At 37.6% G+C, this 18349-nt stretch overlaps 2 protein-coding genes across 6 annotated transcripts in view; one reads left to right on the top strand and one right to left on the bottom strand.

Moving 5' to 3' along the window:
- The window catches only part of LOC126950102 (uncharacterized), a 480177-nt gene extending 472811 nt beyond the window's left edge, over window positions 1–7366 (bottom strand). The window contains exon 1 of the mRNA XM_050783286.1: window positions 7342–7366. Within this exon, the coding sequence (XP_050639243.1) occupies window positions 7342–7351 (10 nt within the window). The 5' untranslated portion in view covers window positions 7352–7366. The remainder of the gene's footprint in view (window positions 1–7341) is intronic.
- The window catches only part of BBS9 (Bardet-Biedl syndrome 9), a 510510-nt gene that overhangs the window by 248567 nt on the left and 243594 nt on the right, over window positions 1–18349 (top strand). For all 5 annotated transcript variants that reach the window (XM_050783267.1, XM_050783270.1, XM_050783269.1 and 2 more), the window contains one exon: window positions 10733–10828. In XM_050783267.1, the coding sequence (XP_050639224.1) occupies window positions 10733–10828 (96 nt within the window). The remainder of the gene's footprint in view (window positions 1–10732; window positions 10829–18349) is intronic.

The following is an 18349-nucleotide window of genomic DNA, read 5'->3' on the forward strand; positions in this document are numbered from 1 at the left end:
CAGCGGCAGATAAAACCACAAAGATGGGGAAAAAGCAGGGCAGAAAAGCTGGAAATTCAAAAAATAAGAGCGCCTCTCCCCTGGCAAAGGAGCGCAGCTCATCGCCAGCAACGGATCAAAGCTGGACGGAGAATGACTTTGATGAGATGAGAGAAGAAGTCTTCAGTCCATCAAACTTCTCAGAGCTAAAGGAGGAATTACGTACCCATTGCAAAGAAACTAAAAATCTTGAAAAAAAAGTGGAAGAATCGATGGCTAGAGTAATTAATGCAGAGAAGGTCGTAAACGAAATGAAGGAGATGAAAACCATGACACGAGAAATACGTGACAAATGCACAAGCTTCAGTAACCGACTCGATCAACTGGAAGAAAGAGTATCAGCGATTGAGGATCAAATGAACGAAATGAAGCGAGAAGAGAAACCAAAAGAAAAAAGAAGAAAAAGAAATGAACAAAGCCTGCAAGAAGTATGGGATTATGTAAAAAGACCAAATCTACGTCTGATTGGGGTGCCTGAAAGTGAGGGGGAAAATGGAACCAAGTTGGAAAACACTCTTCAGGATATCATCCAGGAGAACTTCCCCAACCTAGTAGGGCAGGCCAACATTCAAATCCAGGAAATACAGAGAACGCCACAAAGATACTCCTCGAGAAGAGCAACTCCAAGACACATAATTGCCAGATTCACCAAAGTTGAAATGAAGGAAAAAATCTTAAGGGCAGCCAGAGAGAAAGGTCGGGTTACCCACAAAGGGAAGCCCATCAGACTAACAGCAGATCTCTCGGCAGAAACTCTCCAAGCCAGAAGAGAGTGGGGGCCAATATTCAACATTCTTAAAGAAAAGAATTTTAAACCCAGAATTTCATATCCAGCCAAACTAAGTTTCATAAGTGAAGGAGAAATAAAATCCTTTACAGATAAGCAAATGCTTAGAGATTTTGTCACCACTAGGCCTGCCTTACAAGAGACCCTGAAGGAAGCACTAAACATGGAAAGGAACAACCGGTACCAGCCATTGCAAAAACATGCCAAAATGTAAAGACCATTTAGGCTAGGAAGAAACTGCATCAACTAATGAGCAAAATAACCAGTTAATATCAAAATGGCAGGATCAAGTTCACACATAACAATATTAACCTTAAATGTAAATGGACTAAATGCTCCAATTAAAAGACACAGACTGGCAAACTGGATAAAGAGTCAAGACCCATCAGTCTGCTGTATTCAGGAGACCCATCTCACACGCAGAGACATACATAGGCTCAAAATAAAGGGATGGAGGAAGATTTGCCAAGCAAATGGAGGACAAAAAAAAGCAGGGGTTGCAATACTAGTCTCTGATAAAACAGACTTTAAACCATCAAAGATCAAAAGAGACAAAGAAGGCCATTACATAATAGCAAAAGGATCAATTCAACAGGAAGAGCTAACTATCCTAAATATATATGCACCCAATACAGGAGCACCCAGATTCATAAAGCAAGTCCTTAGAGACTTACAAAGAGACTTAGACTCCCATACAATAATAATGGGAGACTTCAACACTCCACTGTCAACATTAGACAGATCAACGAGACAGAAAGTTAACAAGGATATCCAGGAATTGAACTCATCTCTGCTGCAGGCAGACCTAATAGACATCTATAGAACTCTCCACCCCAAATCAACAGAATATACATTCTTCTCAGCACCACATCGCACTTATTCCAAAATTGACCACATAATTGGAAGTAAAGCACTCCTCAGCAAATGGACAAGAACAGAAATTATAACAAACTGTCTCTCAGACCACAGTGCAATCAAACTAGAACTCAGGACTAAGAAACTCAATCAACACCGCTCAACTACATGGAAACTGAACAACCTGCTCCTGAATGACTACTGGGTACATAACGAAATGAAGGCAGAAATAAAGATGTTCTTTGAAACCAATGAGAACAAAGATACAACATACCAGAATCTCTGGGACACATTTAAAGCAGTGTGTAGAGGGAAATTTATAGCACTAAATGCCCACAAGAGAAAGCAGGAAAGATCTAAAATTGACACTCTAACATCACAATTAAAAGAACTAGAGAAGCAAGAGCAAACACATTCAAAAGCTAGCAGAAGGCAAGAAATAACTAAGATCAGAGCAGAACTGAAGGAGATAGAGACACAAAAAACCCTCCAAAAAATCAATGAATCCAGGAGTTGCTATTTGAAAAGATCAACAAAATTGACAGACCGCTAGCAAGACTAATAAAGAAGAAAAGAGAGAAGAATCAAATAGACGCAATAAAAAATGATAAAGGGGATATCACCACCGACCCCACAGAAATACAAACTACCATCAGAGAATACTATAAACACCTCTACCAAATGAACTAGAAAATCTAGAAAAAATGGATAATTTCCTGGACACTTACACTCTTCCAAGACTAAACCAGGAAGAAGTTGAATCCCTGAATAGACCAATAGCAGGCTCTGAAATTGAGGCAATAATTAATAGCCTACCAACCAAAAAAAAGTCCAGGACCAGATGGTTTCACAGCTGAATTCTACCAGAGGTACAAGGAGGAGCTAGTACCATTCCTTCTGTAACTATCCAATCAATAGAAAAAGAAGGAATCCTCCCTAACTCATTTTATGAGGCCAACATCATCCTGATACCAAAGCCTGGCAGAGACACAACAAAAAAAGAGAATTTTAGACCAATATCCCTGATGAACATCGATGCAAAAATCCTCAATAAAATACTGGCAAACGGGATTCAGCAGCACATCAAAAAGCTTATCCACCATGATCGAGTGGGATTCATCCCTGGGATGCAAGGCTGGTTCAACATTCGCAAATCAATAAACATAATCCAGCATATAAACAGAACCAAAGACAAGAACCACATGATTATCTCAATAGATGCAGAAAAGGCTTTTGACAAAATTCAACAGCCCTTCATGCTAAAAACGCTTAATAAATTCGGTATTGATGGAATATACGTCAAAATAATAAGAGCTATTTTTGACAAACCCACAGCCAATATCATACTGAATGGGCAAAAACTGGAAAAATTCCCTTTGAAATCTGGCACAAGACAGGGATGCCCTCTCTCACCACTCCTATTCAACATAGTGTTGGACGTTCTGGCTAGGGCAATCAGGCAAGAGAAAGAAATCAAGGGTATTCAGTTAGGAAAAGAAGAAGTCAAATTGTCCCTCTTCGCAGATGACATGATTGTATATTTAGAAAACCCCATTGTCTCAGCCCAAAATCTCCTTAAGCTGATAAGCAACTTCAGCAAAGTCTCAGGATACAAAATTAATGTGCAAAAATCACAAGCATTCTTATACACCAGTAACAGACAAACAGAGAGCCAAATCAGGAATGAACTTCCATTCACAATTGCTTCAAAGAGAATAAAATACCTAGGAATCCAACTTACAAGGGATGTAAAGGACCTCTTCAAGGAGAACTACAAACCACTGCCCAGTGAAATAAAAGAGGACACAAACAAATGGAAGAACATACCATGCTCATGGATAGGAAGAATCAATATCGTGAAAATGGCCAAACTGCCCAAGGTTATTTATAGATTCAATGCCATCCCCATCAAGCTACCCATGAGTTTCTTCACAGAATTGGAAAAAACTGCTTTAAAGTTCATATGGAACCAAAAAAGAGCCCGCATCTCCAAGACAATCCTAAGTCAAAAGAACAAAGCTGGAGGCATCACGCTACCTGACTTCAAACTATACTACAAGGCTACAGTAACCAAAACAGCATGGTACTGGTACCAAAACAGAGATATAGACCAATGGAACAGAACAGAGTCCTCAGAAATAATACCACACATCTACAGCCATCTGATCTTTGACAAACCTGAGAGAAACAAGAAATGGGGAAAGGATTCCCTATTTAATAAATGGTGCTGGGAAAATTGGCTAGCCATAAGTAGAAAGCTGAAACTGGATCCTTTCCTTACTCCTTAACGAAAATTAATTCAAGATGGATTAGAGACTTAAATGTTAGACCTAACACCACAAAAACCCTAGAGGAAAACCTAGGTAGTACCATTCAGGACATAGGCATGGGCAAAGACTTCATGTCTAAAACACCAAAAGTAACGGCCGCAAAAGCCAAAATTGACAAATGGGATCTAATTAAACTAAAGAGCTTCTGCACAGCAAAAGAAACTACCATCACAGTGAACAGAGAACCTACTGAATGGGAGAACATTTTTGCAATCTACTCATCTGACAAAGGGCTAATATCCAGAACCTCCAAAGAACTCAATCAAATATATAAGAAAAAAACAAACAACCCCATCAAAAGGTGGGCAAAGGATATGAACAGACACTTCTCAAAAGAAGACATTCATACAGCCAACAGACACATGAAAAAATGCTCATCATCACTGGCCATCAGAGAAATGCAAATCAAAACCACAATGAGATACCATCTCACACCTGTTAGAATAGCAATCATTAAAAAGTCAGGAAACAACAGGTGCTAGAGAGGATGTGGAGAAATAGGAACACTTTTACCCTGTTGGTGGGATTGTAAACTAGTTCAACCATTATGGAAAACAGTATGGCGATTCCTCAAGGATCTAGAACTGGATGTACCATATGACCCAGCCATCCCATTACTGGGTATATACCCAAAGGATTATAAATCATCCTGCTATAAAGACACATGCACACGTATGTTTATTGCGGCACTATTCACAATAGCAAAGCCTTGGAACCAACCCAAATGTCCATCAGTGACAGACTAGATTAAGAAAATGTGGCACATATACACCATGGAATACTATGCAGCCATAAAAAAGGATGAGTTTGTGTCCTTTGTAGGGACATGGATGCAGCTGGAAACCATCATTCTTAGCAAACTATCACAAGAACAGAAAACCAAACACCGCATGTTCTCACTCATAGGTGGGAACTGAACAATGAGATCACTTGGACTCGGGAAGGGGAACATTACACACCCGGGCCTATCATGGGGAGGTGGGATGGGGGAGGTATTGCATTGGGAGTTATACCTGATGTAAATGACGAGTTGATGGGTGCTGACGAGTTGATGGGTGCAGCACAGCAACATGGCACAAGTATACATATGTAACAAACCTGTACGTTATGCACATGTACCCTAGAACTTAAAGTATAATAATAATAATTTAAGGAAAAAAAGCGTAAATTGAAGTATAACTTTTGTACCATAAATTACACATTTGAAGTGTATAATATTTGAAAAGTTTTGATTTCTGTATTTATCTGTGCAACCATCTCAATGGTTAAGATGCTGCACATATCCATCACTGCCAAAAGTTTCCTTTTGCCTATTAGTAATTCCTTATCCTTCATCCCAAGCAACCACTGATCTGCTTTCTGTTACTAGAGATTAATTTGCATTTTCTAGAATTTTATAAAATAGAGCTATATAGTGTATGTTCTTTTTCATCTGTCTTCTTTCACTCCTTTATTTGATATGTGATTTGCAAATAATTTCTCCCAGTCTGTGGCATGTATTTTCATTTTCTTAACAGAATCTTTGGAAAAGCAGAAATTCTTAATCTTGATAAACCCCCATTTATCAATTTCTTAATGGATCATAAATTTACTGTTATATCTAAGAAATCTTTCGTAATCCAAGGTTACAAAGTTCCTCTCTCTTCCACCCCCCCCTTTTTTTTTTGGTAGAAGTTTTCTGGTTTTAAACCTTATATTTAAGTCCCTTCCCCATTTTGTGCTGATATTTGTGTGTGATGTGAGGGATGGATGAAATTAACGTTTTTGCATCTGGGTGTCTAATTGTCACAGCACTATTTTTCAAAGACTATCTTTTTCCACTGAATTGCCTTTTCAACTTTGTTGAAAATCATCTGACCACATTTATGTGGGTGTATTTCTGCTTTCTTAATTTTGTTCCATTGATATCTTTGTCTGTTGCTGTATACCAGTAACATTGTGTTTTGATGACTGTAAATTTATAGTAAGTATTGAAGCCAGGTAGTGCAATTTCTCCAACTTTATTCTTCTCAATGTTGTTTTAGATATTTTAAGTCCTTTGCATTTTCATATGAATCTTAGAATCACCTTGGAAAGTGAACAAAACTGGCTGTTGGGATTTTGATTGGGATTGGTATTATATTGATTCCGTAGATCAATTTGGAGAGAACTGATAACAATATTGAACATGGTATCTCTGTATTCTAGTTTCTTAAGATGAAAGTGCAGACCATCATTCATTTATTTAGGGCCTATTTTGTTTCTCTCTGTGAGGGTTGGTAATTTTTCATGTACAGGTTTTATAAATCTTTTGTGAGATATATCCCTATTTCATGTATTTTTATGCTATTGTGTTTTATTTCGATTTCATATTGTTCTTTGCTAATACATAGAAATACAATTTATTTTCTTTTCTTTTGAGATGGAGTCTCACTCTGTTGTCTGGACTGGAGTGCAGTGGTACGATCTCGTCTCACTGCAATCTTCGCCTCCTGGGTTCTAGCAATTCTCCTGTCTCAGCCTCCCAAGTAGTTGGGACTACAGGCACACGCCACCATGCCTGGCTAATTTTTGTGTTTTTAGTAGAGATGGGGTTTCACCACATTGGTCAGGGTGGTGTCGAACTCCTGACCTCAGGTGGTCCACCAGCCTTTGCCTCCCAAAGTACTGGGATTACAGGTGTGAGCTACCGCGCTTGACCTACAATTGATTTTCTTATATCAATCTTGTATCATGCAACATTGTTAAACCACTTGCGAGATCTATTAGCATTTTTGTAGATTTAATCAGTCAGATTTTCTACATAGATGTTCATGTTATGTGCAAATGAAAACAGTTTCATTTCTTCCTTTCCAAACTGGATTATTTGTTTTTGCTTGCTTTTTGCCTTAGCTAGAACTTCTGGCATAATGTTGAATAGAAATGTTGAGAACAGACATTGTCTTTCACCATTAAGTATGTTTTAGCTATAAGTATTTTTTAGATTTTTTTTTTTTTTTTTTTTTTTTTACCAGGTTGAGGAAGTTGCCTTCTATTCCTGGGTTGCTGAGACTGTAATCAGGAATGGATATTGGATTTTTTTCAAGATTACTTCTATATCAGCTGAGACATTCTTATCATTTTCTTCTTTATTTGGTTAAATATGGTGTATTACATTGATTAATTTTTAATGTTAGCCCAACCTGCATTCTTGACATAAATTATAGATGGTCATGATATATTATCTTTTCACTATATTTTTAGGTTTAATTTGCCAAACTGTATTTTAGTATTTTTGTATCTATGTTCATGAGGGAAATTGATCTGTAATTTAGCTTTTTTCTACGGTTATGTGAATAATTTTTACTCCATCCCCCCACATTTTACGTTTTGATGTCATGAGTTTCTAATATCTGGATATTTATATTTCTCTCCAGATTTGGAAGGTTTTCTCTTATCGTTTCGCTTGATACTGTTCCTTAAATCTTGCAGCCTTTCTTCTTTCATTTTTTTCCTCATCTCACTGTATTTTCTAATAATCTTTGAGTTCACAGATTTTTTCTTCTGCTTAATCAGTTCTATTTTTGGTGTTCTTCATTGTATTTTCTGCCCTCCCCCTCCCTGTCTTCCTCCCCTTCCCATATGCTCCCCCTTCCCCCTCCCCCTCCCCCCTTTTCTCCCCTCTCATCCTCCTCCCCCTCCTCTCCCCTCCCCTCCCCTCCCCTCTCAGGGTCTTGCTCTGTCATCCAGGCTGGAGTTCAGTGGCATGATCACGGCCCACTGCAGCCTTGACGTCCAGGGCTCAAGCAATCCTCTGATCTCAGCCTCCCAAGTAACTGGGACTATAGGTGCATGCCATCACACCTGGCTAATTTTCTTATTTTTTGTAGAGACAAGGTTTCACTTTGTTACACAGGCTGATCTGCAACTCCTGAGCTCAAGTGATGTGCCTGCCGCAGCCTCCCAAAGTGCTAGGATTATTGGTGTGAGCCACTGTGCCTAGCTGTTTTCATTTCATTCATTGTATTTTTTCAGCTCCAAAACTTGTTATTCTTCTGAGTTTTGTTTCTCTGTTTTTTGTTTTGTTTTGTTTTGTTTTTCTGGTTTGTTGAGCTTCCTGAAAACAGTTATTTTGAATTCTTTGTTAACTTGTAGATGTCCATTTCTTTGGGGTCAGCTACTGGGAAATCATTGTGTTCTTTTGGTAGGGATATGTCTCCTTTGTTTTTCTTGTTTCTGGTCGCCATACTTTGATGCCTGCACATTTGGTGGATCAGTCTCCTCTTTCCAACTTTGTGTGCCGATTTTGGTGTGGAAAGACCTTCTATGGGAGGGTCAAGGGTGCTGGCAGTATGAGATGTAGAGGTTCTGGCCCTGGCAAGGGCATAACAACATAAACTGTGTGCAGCTCTTTTAGCTGTGGTTGGTGTTGGTAAAGATTGCAGGTATCCTCAGTTGCCAACTCTGTGAGTGTTCTCAGCAATAGTGAGGGCTGTTGGGATTTTTAATGGCAGTGTATGCTAGGGTACTCCCAATCTCTTTTTCTCCCACCAGGGAAATCTTAGCCAAGGGGATCTCTCTTGGCACTGTGTCTGGCTTGTGGGCCAGTTTCCAGTGCCTGATGAATGGCACCTATGGAGATGCCATGGAGCTAAGTCCTGAAGCATGGGTATGTGTAAAGGGACTTTGGTTCTGGGATTTTGGGTGGTAATGGCACCAGTACCTGGGGCACAGGAACCCGCATTGCTGTGTTGGTGATGGTATGTGAGGCATTAGTGTTTATGAAACAGCTGGGGAGCCCGAGATGGGAGCATGGATGTGTGCAGAGTTACTTTGGCTCTGAGGTATAGGATGGGGCCTTGTCCTCTATGTCCTCTATCACTGTAATCATTACAGTGATGTAATGACTGAACCATAGTAATATGCAGAGAGACCTTAGCTGTAGGACCTTGGGTGTGAACTGGCTCACTATGGTGGTAGCTCTGGTATCCGAGACATGGATGGGCATAGTGCAGCCACAGAGCCAGTCTCTGAAGTATGCACATTCATGAAGTGACTGTGGCCTGGGGGTTAGGGGAATGTGCAAGGTTTGGAGGGGTGGTGGTTTTGGTCCTGGGGTGGTACAACAATAACTACTTCTTGAGCAAGGGAATATAGAGCCATGCCTTCCTCTCTGGGGTTCCCTGGTGGAAACGGCTGTTGGTTACCTCAGTGGCAAAAGATGCTGGTGTCTTCTGTGGAGCAGGCTGCTGGGAACCATGGAAGTTCCCACTCCACGGCTGTCACCAATAGCCTATTGCCTTTATTCTTTGTCACTAGTCATCTGCAGGCATCTTAGGTATGCTGATATAACCAGTCATTTGTTCTGTTTTGCTTCAGCTTCTTAAATAGGCCCTTGAGCTCTCACAGGGCTATTTTGGTTATTGAATAGCTGTCTTTCTCTCTATATATTTTTATTGCTGGGGATGAAGACTGGTGTGCCTACTTTACCATCTTGGTGACATCCTTTACCCCTGTGATGAAGTTTAATATTTCTTCCCTTTTTTTTTTTTTCTTTTTTTTGAGATGGAGTCTCACTCTGTGGCCCAGGCTGGAGTGCAGTGGTGCGATCTCGGCTCCCTGCAACCTCCGCCTCCCGGGTTCAAGCGATTCTCCTGCCTCAGCCTCCTGAGTAGCTGGGACTATAGGCGCGTGCCACCATGCCCAAGTAATATTTTGTATTTTTAGTAGAGACGGGGTTTCACTGTGTTAGCCAGGATGGTCTCAATCTCCTTACCTCGTGATCTGCCCACCTCAGCCTCCCAAAGTGCTGGGATTACAAGCGTGAGCCACCATGCCTGTCCTAATATTTCTTTTGTCTGTCACATTGTCTGTAAATTGGTAAGCTGGATCTACAGCTGGCAGAGTCAAGATTGATTATTTTGGCCAGAGTTCTTCATGGATAGTAGTATAGACTTTCAGCAGACAGAGGGCACATAATATTTGTTTGTCTTTTTTTGCATGTGATGGTAACAGCCATTGATACTCAATGCTGAGATCCATTACTTCACTACAGGCTGAAAAATAGATATTCTATTTCTGTCACACTTTCTTCATTTTTTAGCTGGAATATTTCTCTAGAGAGAACCTTTCCTTTTGTAGCTGTTATATGGTGCAGTTTGAGTAGGGTTTTCAGGATAAATGCTTGGTTCTTTCCCTTTATTACTAATTTTTAAAATATTTTAAATAAACAGAGCTTAAAATAAATAGCATTGATTCTGTAGGATGATCAATAGTGACCATTTGTTTTTATTTTGTTTTTAAGTCTCTGTATGAACTCATGCCTTTAAACATATTTGATGTGTTTTACTCCATTGCAATTATTATTTTCTTTGATACCCTAATATTTTTATCTCTGGCCAGTAGTAGTCTCTTTAAGCTGGCTTTCAAGTCCTTTTCATAAAACCCTACCGGTTCAGTAATAGCTTCCTTGCTATCTTGTGTGAAAAGATATTCTAGGTTCATCTTGCGTATGTTCTGTCTCATATCTGGAATCAACCATTAGAATAAATGAAATTAAATGATTCCAGAGTTTGTGTAAGGCAGAAATTTCATTGATTGGAAGCTACTATGGAAATCAAGGTTAATATATTATAGTTCATACGTGGAGTTTATACATGACCAGTGACATCAAAAACACGCATCATTCAACTAAGATTCCTATTTCAAATGTGTTAATTTTGCCTTCTGGTTACATAAGGTGATTTCTCTCTTTTCTTTGTAGGTTTTGCCAGTCAGTCAGATGATGATCAGGTGAATGTAATGGGTTTTCACTTCTTAGGAGGTGCCCGAGTTACTCTTCTTGCTTCCAAAACTTCTCGTAAGTAAAACCATGTTATTATTGCTTTTTAAATTTTTTTTCTAAGGATATCACATCACAGAGCATACTCACATCAATGATTCCTGCAAAGGGTGATGTTCATTTAGATTTCAGTAACTAAAAGCCATGATATTAAGTAGATAGGATGTGAAAGTTATGAAGTTAGGATTGTGTTTTATTAGAGAACACTGATGTTGCCCAAGATTACCTTACCATGATCTAAATTTCACCAAAAATCAGATATGTAACTGATATATTCACTTTGTCTGAGTGTATATAATTTTTATCTTGGAGCTAAGGAGAGTCTAACTGAGGGATTTAAAGAAATGAAAAATATATTTAAGATAGGTATATGGTGAACTAGGTTTGGGAACTCCTAGAACTTGGAATTTTTTTGTTTGCATATATTCTTGTTTATTCCTTTTGGACACTGGCAAAGATAACGGTGAAAGTGGATAACTTTTGCTGAGTGTAATTTCAATAGGCAGAAAGGTACATAGTCAAGTTTGAATTTAGATATGCCCTATTGATTTGGTTACTTTATGTATGTTAGAATAATAGTTGAAACTAGTCAATGTAAAACTAGCTCTTGACATATGTAGTATATTGAAGCTACTGAACTTACTGAGTTATACACACCTTCATGGAAATAAAATAAGATATTAAGAAGGGAAGTATTTAACAAATTTGTACTGAGGGAAAAAAGTACAAACACACACACACACACACACATATACACCCCCATACCCCCTTGAAATAGTCTGGCTCAGGACATTCCCATTAAAAAAAATCTCTAGTTTTTCTGGTGAGCATTCACTTTCTATCCATGCACTTGCAGTTGTAGTTGGTTATTACTTTTCTAATAGTAAGAGTACAATAAGGCCATCTGTTTTTGAAAAAGAAAAGTATTAGCAGGAGGAACAGACATCCCATTTAGAAACTATAACTATGTTTTTATGGCTAAAATCACAATAGTTTCTGGAATATGTCAATTGGTGACTGGTAAAATAGACTCAGATACTATTGAAGACTCTAGCATAGGTCACAGAAATAAAAAACAACTCTGAGAAGAAAGAGAAGATTCTTTATTTTTGTGATTTTCCTGATTGGTCATGATTGCAGTATTCTTGACATTGGCATCATTTTTTAAAAAACAAATCATTTTATTTTGATAAGAAGACTTAACATGAGATCTATCCACTTAATAAAATTTCAAATGTGTAGTTCAATATTGCTAACTGTAAGTACATAGCACTGTTTTGCTTTGATTAGCTTTAATCTCCAGTTAGATGGTAGAACCATTTTGGTGCATTTCTCTTAGTTTAACAGTTCTCCTTAAACTAAAAAAATTATGCCAACATTTCTTTGTGAAATTTTACACATTTGTTTGGCTGCAGTTGATGGTGCTGTATAATGAATCTGCAATTGAGACCATTAAAAAAGGCAAAAATTTGTGCAAATGAAGATATTTATATCCTAATGTGTTTTATTTGTAACTTGTGATATAAAGTAACAAGTAAAACACTGATGTTGCCTGTGATTACCTTACTGCTATCTAAATTTTACCAAAAATCAAGTATACAGCTGATTTATTCTGTTTATCTGAATGTATGGCAATTCCCTGACTTAGCCATAGTAGGTAGACAAAATCAAATAGTGGAATAGGGCAGGACCTTTTAAACAAGGAGCCAAATGAACTGTGTAAATTGAAACCTGAATGATAGTCATTACAATTCTGTGATGGTTTTTGGCTGCAGTGACACACAGAATCCTACCTAGGAGATGCCTGTGGTGATGGAGAAAGATAGGTATAAGGAGAGTGTACTTTTCTGGGGTTGAGGCAGATGTTAGCGCTCCTACTGCTTTATCAGAGTGTTCATGCCTAAGAAAGGAATGAAGTAATTTGTACCCAATCTGTGTTTGACATTTTTCATTTTTTGAAAGGTACCTAGTATTAATTATAGTCCAGCAATCTGCTTTACAGAAAAATCCTACAAATGGAAAGAACCTAGTATTTCTTCCATAGTAACCAGTCAAATGATTCATAAGTCACGTAGAATTGTCCTTGGCTCTTGGATAGTATTTTCTGTGGGTTCTGCATATTCATCTCTTTTTAGAACTTGCTTGGTAAGCAGCCAAGGCTTCGTGTATGCTGTATGGCGATTTTCATTCATTTTTCTGATTCAGTATTGACCAGTCAAAGCAAACAAGAGAAAAGTAAGGTATAGCTCATTGTTTCAGACACCAAACCAGATTCCCTGGGGAACTGAGTAGGATTGTATTTTTACAAAGCAGAATAGTCGCTGGGTGTAGCGGCTCATCCCTGTAATCCCAACACTTTGGGAAGCCAAGGTGGGAGGATCACTTAAGCGTAGCAGTTTGAGACCAGCCTGGGCAACATAGTGAGACCTAGTCACTACCCTACTATGCAGCCATAAAAAAGGATGAATTCATGTCCTTTGTAGGGACATGGATGCAGCGGGAAACCATCATTCTCAACAAACTATCACAAGAACAGAAAACCAAATACCGCATGTCCTCACTCATAGGTGGGAATTGAACAATGAGATCACTTGGACACAGGAAGGGGATCATCACATACTGGGTCCTATTGTGGGGAGGGGAGGGGGAAGGATAGCATTAGGAGATATACCTAATGTAAATGATGAGTTAATGGGTGCAGCACACCAACATGGCACATGTATACATATGTAACAAACCTGCATGTTGTGCACATGTACACTAGAACTTAAAGTATAATAAAAAAAAAGAAAAAGAAAAAGAAAAAGAAAAATTAGCTGGGTGTGGTGGCACATGAATGTAGTCCCAGCTACTCTGGAAGCTGATTTGGGAGGATCACTTAAGCCGAGGAGGTTGAGGCTGCAGTGAGATGAGATCGCACTACTGCACTCTAACTTGCGCAACAGAGTGAGACTCTGTCTCAAAAAAAAAAAAAAAAAAAAAAAAAAAAATGAAAGTAGTGCTTAAATTTGGGAAAAATATGCTAGCAACATTTCTGAAAACTGTTATCACAGTCCTAAATTGAAAATAACAGGGAAGTTCTAATTTTGTAAGATCAAATGTTTTTATAGTTGTTTTTATAATTAATATTGCAAAATATTTCTGCATGGATGTCTATAATTTTGAGTGATTCAGTATAATGGAATTTCAGAAAAATATGCTATTGTCTAAATATGTATATATTCTTATGCTGCTTTCCTAAGATCCAGATCCACATAATGACTTATTACCATAACAACAAACACTGCTACCTCTCTCTCCCCAGTCTCTTCTGCCCCTTTCTGCTTCTATACTTTTCTTGGTCTTGCCTCTCTCTAGTTCTGTTTTTATCTTTAGTCTCTATTTAGTCTGTACATTGCCTTGTTCTACTTGCTTCTTAAATAATTTAGAAGAGTTTAAAAGTATCCAAAATATGAAAAGAGAAGATAAGTATTTCAAGAAAATAGAAAGAGAAAATCAGGGCAGGAAACTAATAAAGGTAGAAATAAGATTAATACTCAGAAATGCATACTGTATGATCAAAAAGGTGCTAGTCACCTAAAATAATAAGTAATCATTTAGTTTCCATTTTCAGAGTGTTCAAAATGTTAAATCTTTTGTTGAGAGATGCACACCCTTTACTGATGCTGAGTCAAAGATGAAATTTCCCTTATGAATATTCAAAAAGACAATTCCTTCAATAATATCTCTATGGTTTATGTAATTATAAAGATTATGCTTATGTAATTATGGGAAACAAATTTCACAGAACTTTAGAAAATAATGATAAAACTCCATTTATGAAATATAAATCTGCCTGAGCCCAAATCATTGTGGTCTGAGCTGCAGCCTGATCTAAGGATAAATTTTGAGTATCTAGTTCTGCAAATTTTCATTTTCTAGTGTTTTTCAATAAGGATGGAGCAACTAATTTCAGTAACTCAGAATTGAGAAGTAGGATGAAGGAGGTGTGTATTTTGTTTTTAAAGGAACAATATTAGAACACGTTTGAATATTAATTTAAATGATTGAGTTCAGTGGGAGAGGTTGATGATCAGGAAAGAGAAGTGGATCATAATGAAGTCCTTGAGGAAGAGAGGGATGGGATGCAGAAGCTAGCGGGAGGGGTTGAGGAATAGGCCTTTGTAACTTCTCTGTAACAGGAGAGATCGTATGTGCATCTAGGGAGACTTCGTAGATTTGTTAGTGGAGAGATAAAGGAGCTTTGATGATGTATAAATTTGAACAAAAAATACTGTGAAAATAAGAAAGCAAACTCATGAGGGAGACAGGCATTGTGGAATCCCCGTCTAGAGTTTGAGATAGTACATTTTGAATTGAAACCAGCCATCCTTGTTAGGTGATTTCCCCTGGAAGTGATTTGTTTATCAGCATCTAAGCAACTGAAAACGGCTCAGATTTTAAAACAGAATTACAGATTAAATGTTTTTATGAGACTGATTATCATAATGGACTACCAAATCTGAGATGGTAAGGAAATAAGTGAAGATTAGCGAAAACCGATACGTGGTGAAAAATTAATGGGTTCACCTGATCAAAATTCTTGAAAGTTTGAGGAAGTAGAAGGAGTTATAGAGCAAATGAACTAGGTTAAAAAAAAAAAAAAAAAAAGGTAGTGGTCAGAGAATGGATCAGATATTGAGAACAGGAGTTCAGAGAGATTGCAGATTCTGATAATGGCAAGCTCATCATTGGGGGAGTGGATTGCTAAAGTGGATAGAAGACTAATGGGGACAAGGATTTCAAGAAAATGAGGTATCACTTGATAAGGCACAGTGCCTCACGCCTGTAATCCTAGCACTTTGGGAGGCTGAGGCGGGTGGATTGCCTGAGGTCAGGAGTTTGAAACCAGCCTGGCCAGCATGGTGAAACCCTGTCTCTACTAAAAATACAAAAAAAGTTAGCCCAGCATGGTGGCAGGTGCCTGTAATCCCAGCTAATTGGGAAGCTGAGGCAGGAGAATTGCTTGAACCTGGGAGGCGGAAGTTGCAGTGAGCTGAGATTGTGCCATTGCACTCCAGCCTGGGCAACAGGGTGAGACTCCATCTCAAAAAAAAAAAAAAAAAAAAAAAAAAAAAGAAAGAAAATGAGGTATCACAGTTGTGGATATTGAAAAGGCCTATTTGAATTGAGGTACATTCCTTGTTTACCTAATTTATTGAGTTTTATTTTTTTAATCATGAAAGGACGTTGAATTTGTTAAATACTTTTTCTGCATCTATTGAAATAATCGTATGGTTTTTGCCCTTCATTCTGTTAATATGATGTATCATCCTTATTGATTTGCTTATGTTAAACCATCCTTGCATCCCTGGAATGAATCCCACTTGATCATAGTGAATGATTTTATTAATGTGCTGTGTTGAATTTGGTTTGCTAGTATTTTGTTGAGGATTTTTGCATCTTAGTTCATCAGGGATACTGACCTGCAGTTTTCTTCTTTTGTTATGTCCTTGTCTGATTTTGTTATCAGAATAATGTTGGCCTCATAGATTGAAATTTGAAAGCATTCCATTCTCTTTGATATATTGGAATAGTTTGAGTAGAATTGTTATTAGTTCTTCTTTAAATGTTTGATGGAATTCAGCAGTGAAGCCATCAAGTCCTGGGCTTTTCTTTGGTAGGAGACTTTGTATAACTGATTCAATCTTCTTACTTGTTATTGGTCTTTTCAGATTTTCTGTTTTTTCCTAGCATTTTCCTAATAGTTTAACGATTCCTTGTATTTCTATTGTATCAGATATAATTTCTACTTTTTCTTTTATTTGAGTCTTCCTTCTTTTTTTTTTTTAGTCTAAAGGTTTGTTTGATTTTGTTTATCTTTTCAAAAAACCAGCTCTTTGTTTTGTTGATCTTATGTGTTGTTTTGATGCTTAGCACAATGAATGAGAAAGCACACACTGTCTTTCTCTCTTCCTCTCAGACAAATCATTGTGAAATTTTAGAGTGCTAAGGAGCAAATTCTTAAAGATTAGAAAGAAAAAAAACAAGTTACTCAAGGGATATGAATCAAGATGGCATTTAGTTTTTCATCAAAATTATTGGATGATAGATGACAATGCAGAAGTTTTCTCCAAGATTTCAACTTAGAATGCTGTGTCTTGCTAAGTTGAAAATCTGCAAAGAATGTTGAATAGACACATACTCTCAGTGTCACAAAGTAGGGTTAACCAATTGCAAATACAGGTCAAGCATCCCAAATCTTATAATTCAAAATCCAAAGTGCTCAAAAAGTTTGGAAGTTTGGAGCATTTTGGATTTTGGATTTTTGGATTTGGAATGCCTAATTGCTTAAGTATATAATACACATATCCCAAAATCTGAAAAAATCTGAAATCCAAAACACTTCTGGTCCTGAGCATTTTGAATAAAGTATACCTAATGTGTATCAAATTGGTATAGCCTCAGGTAGATGTTTGAAAAATGGAAAAGATAACTAATACATTGGATGTTTCAATATCCTGAAAGATTTTTAACATGCTAGAGTGATTGAATTGAATAAAGTCAAGTTTAAAAGTCCTTTTTCTTAGTTGTTCATTTTGATTATTTCGCTTTCAGGTATAATAGAAGGATTACAGTCACATATGTGAAAAATTGTTGGGCCTTGAAATAGGATTTCTTTTGCATCTTCCAAAAGAAAGCATATGTGATCTTGAACTGTGTTATACAAAATACCTGGAGAAAAAGGAAATGGGAGTATTATTTTACTTCATCTTGGTAGACAATACATTTATTCCTTTTTCGTTCAGCAGACATGTTAGCTATAAACACTGTTGTGGCTCTTGTGGAGCTCCTACACTAATGGGAGAGACAAACAGGTAAAGAGAACCAATAATAGAATGCTTGATGTGCTTATAGAAGCACTTTTTTAGTGCTGTTGTATCCCAAAGGGTTGAAACTCCATAGAAATTTTATTTGTAGAGGGTCTTAAGGAATGAGTAGGAGATTATCAGATGGAGGTCATTCTAGGAAAAGGGGAAAGTATATCCTGATATTTGATAAAGCATGAGGTTTCAAAGGATCAGTGAATTTTCTTGTGTGCTGAAAGTTCATATGGTAGGGGCTCTGTGATAGTCCTTTAATGAGGTCAGGAAACTTAGGGACAAGTATAATGACCAAATCTAAGGTCAACTGATGCCCACCTCATGCCCCTGTGAATAGTTTAACTTACACAGTGATTCATCAATATAATATTACTGTTTATATTTATTCAAAAAATTCTTAGCAATATTATTAAGTGACAATGAGAATATTATATAAATCTAGCTTGGAAAAAGCCTGTTGAAAAGTAAATGTTAAGAAACCATCCTTAGTTTCTAATATTGAAGAGACTGTATATTTAAAATACTAAACCTACTGAAAGTCTGGGCGCGGTGGCTCACAACTGTAATCCCAGGACTTTGGGAGGCCGAGCTGGGTGGATCACCTGAGGCCGGGAGTTAGAAACCAGCCTGACCAACATCGAGAAACCTTGCCTCTACTAAAAATACAAAATTAGCT

This window comes from Macaca thibetana, chromosome 3, assembly GCF_024542745.1.
Source record: "Macaca thibetana thibetana isolate TM-01 chromosome 3, ASM2454274v1, whole genome shotgun sequence".
NCBI lineage: Eukaryota > Metazoa > Chordata > Mammalia > Primates > Cercopithecidae > Macaca > Macaca thibetana.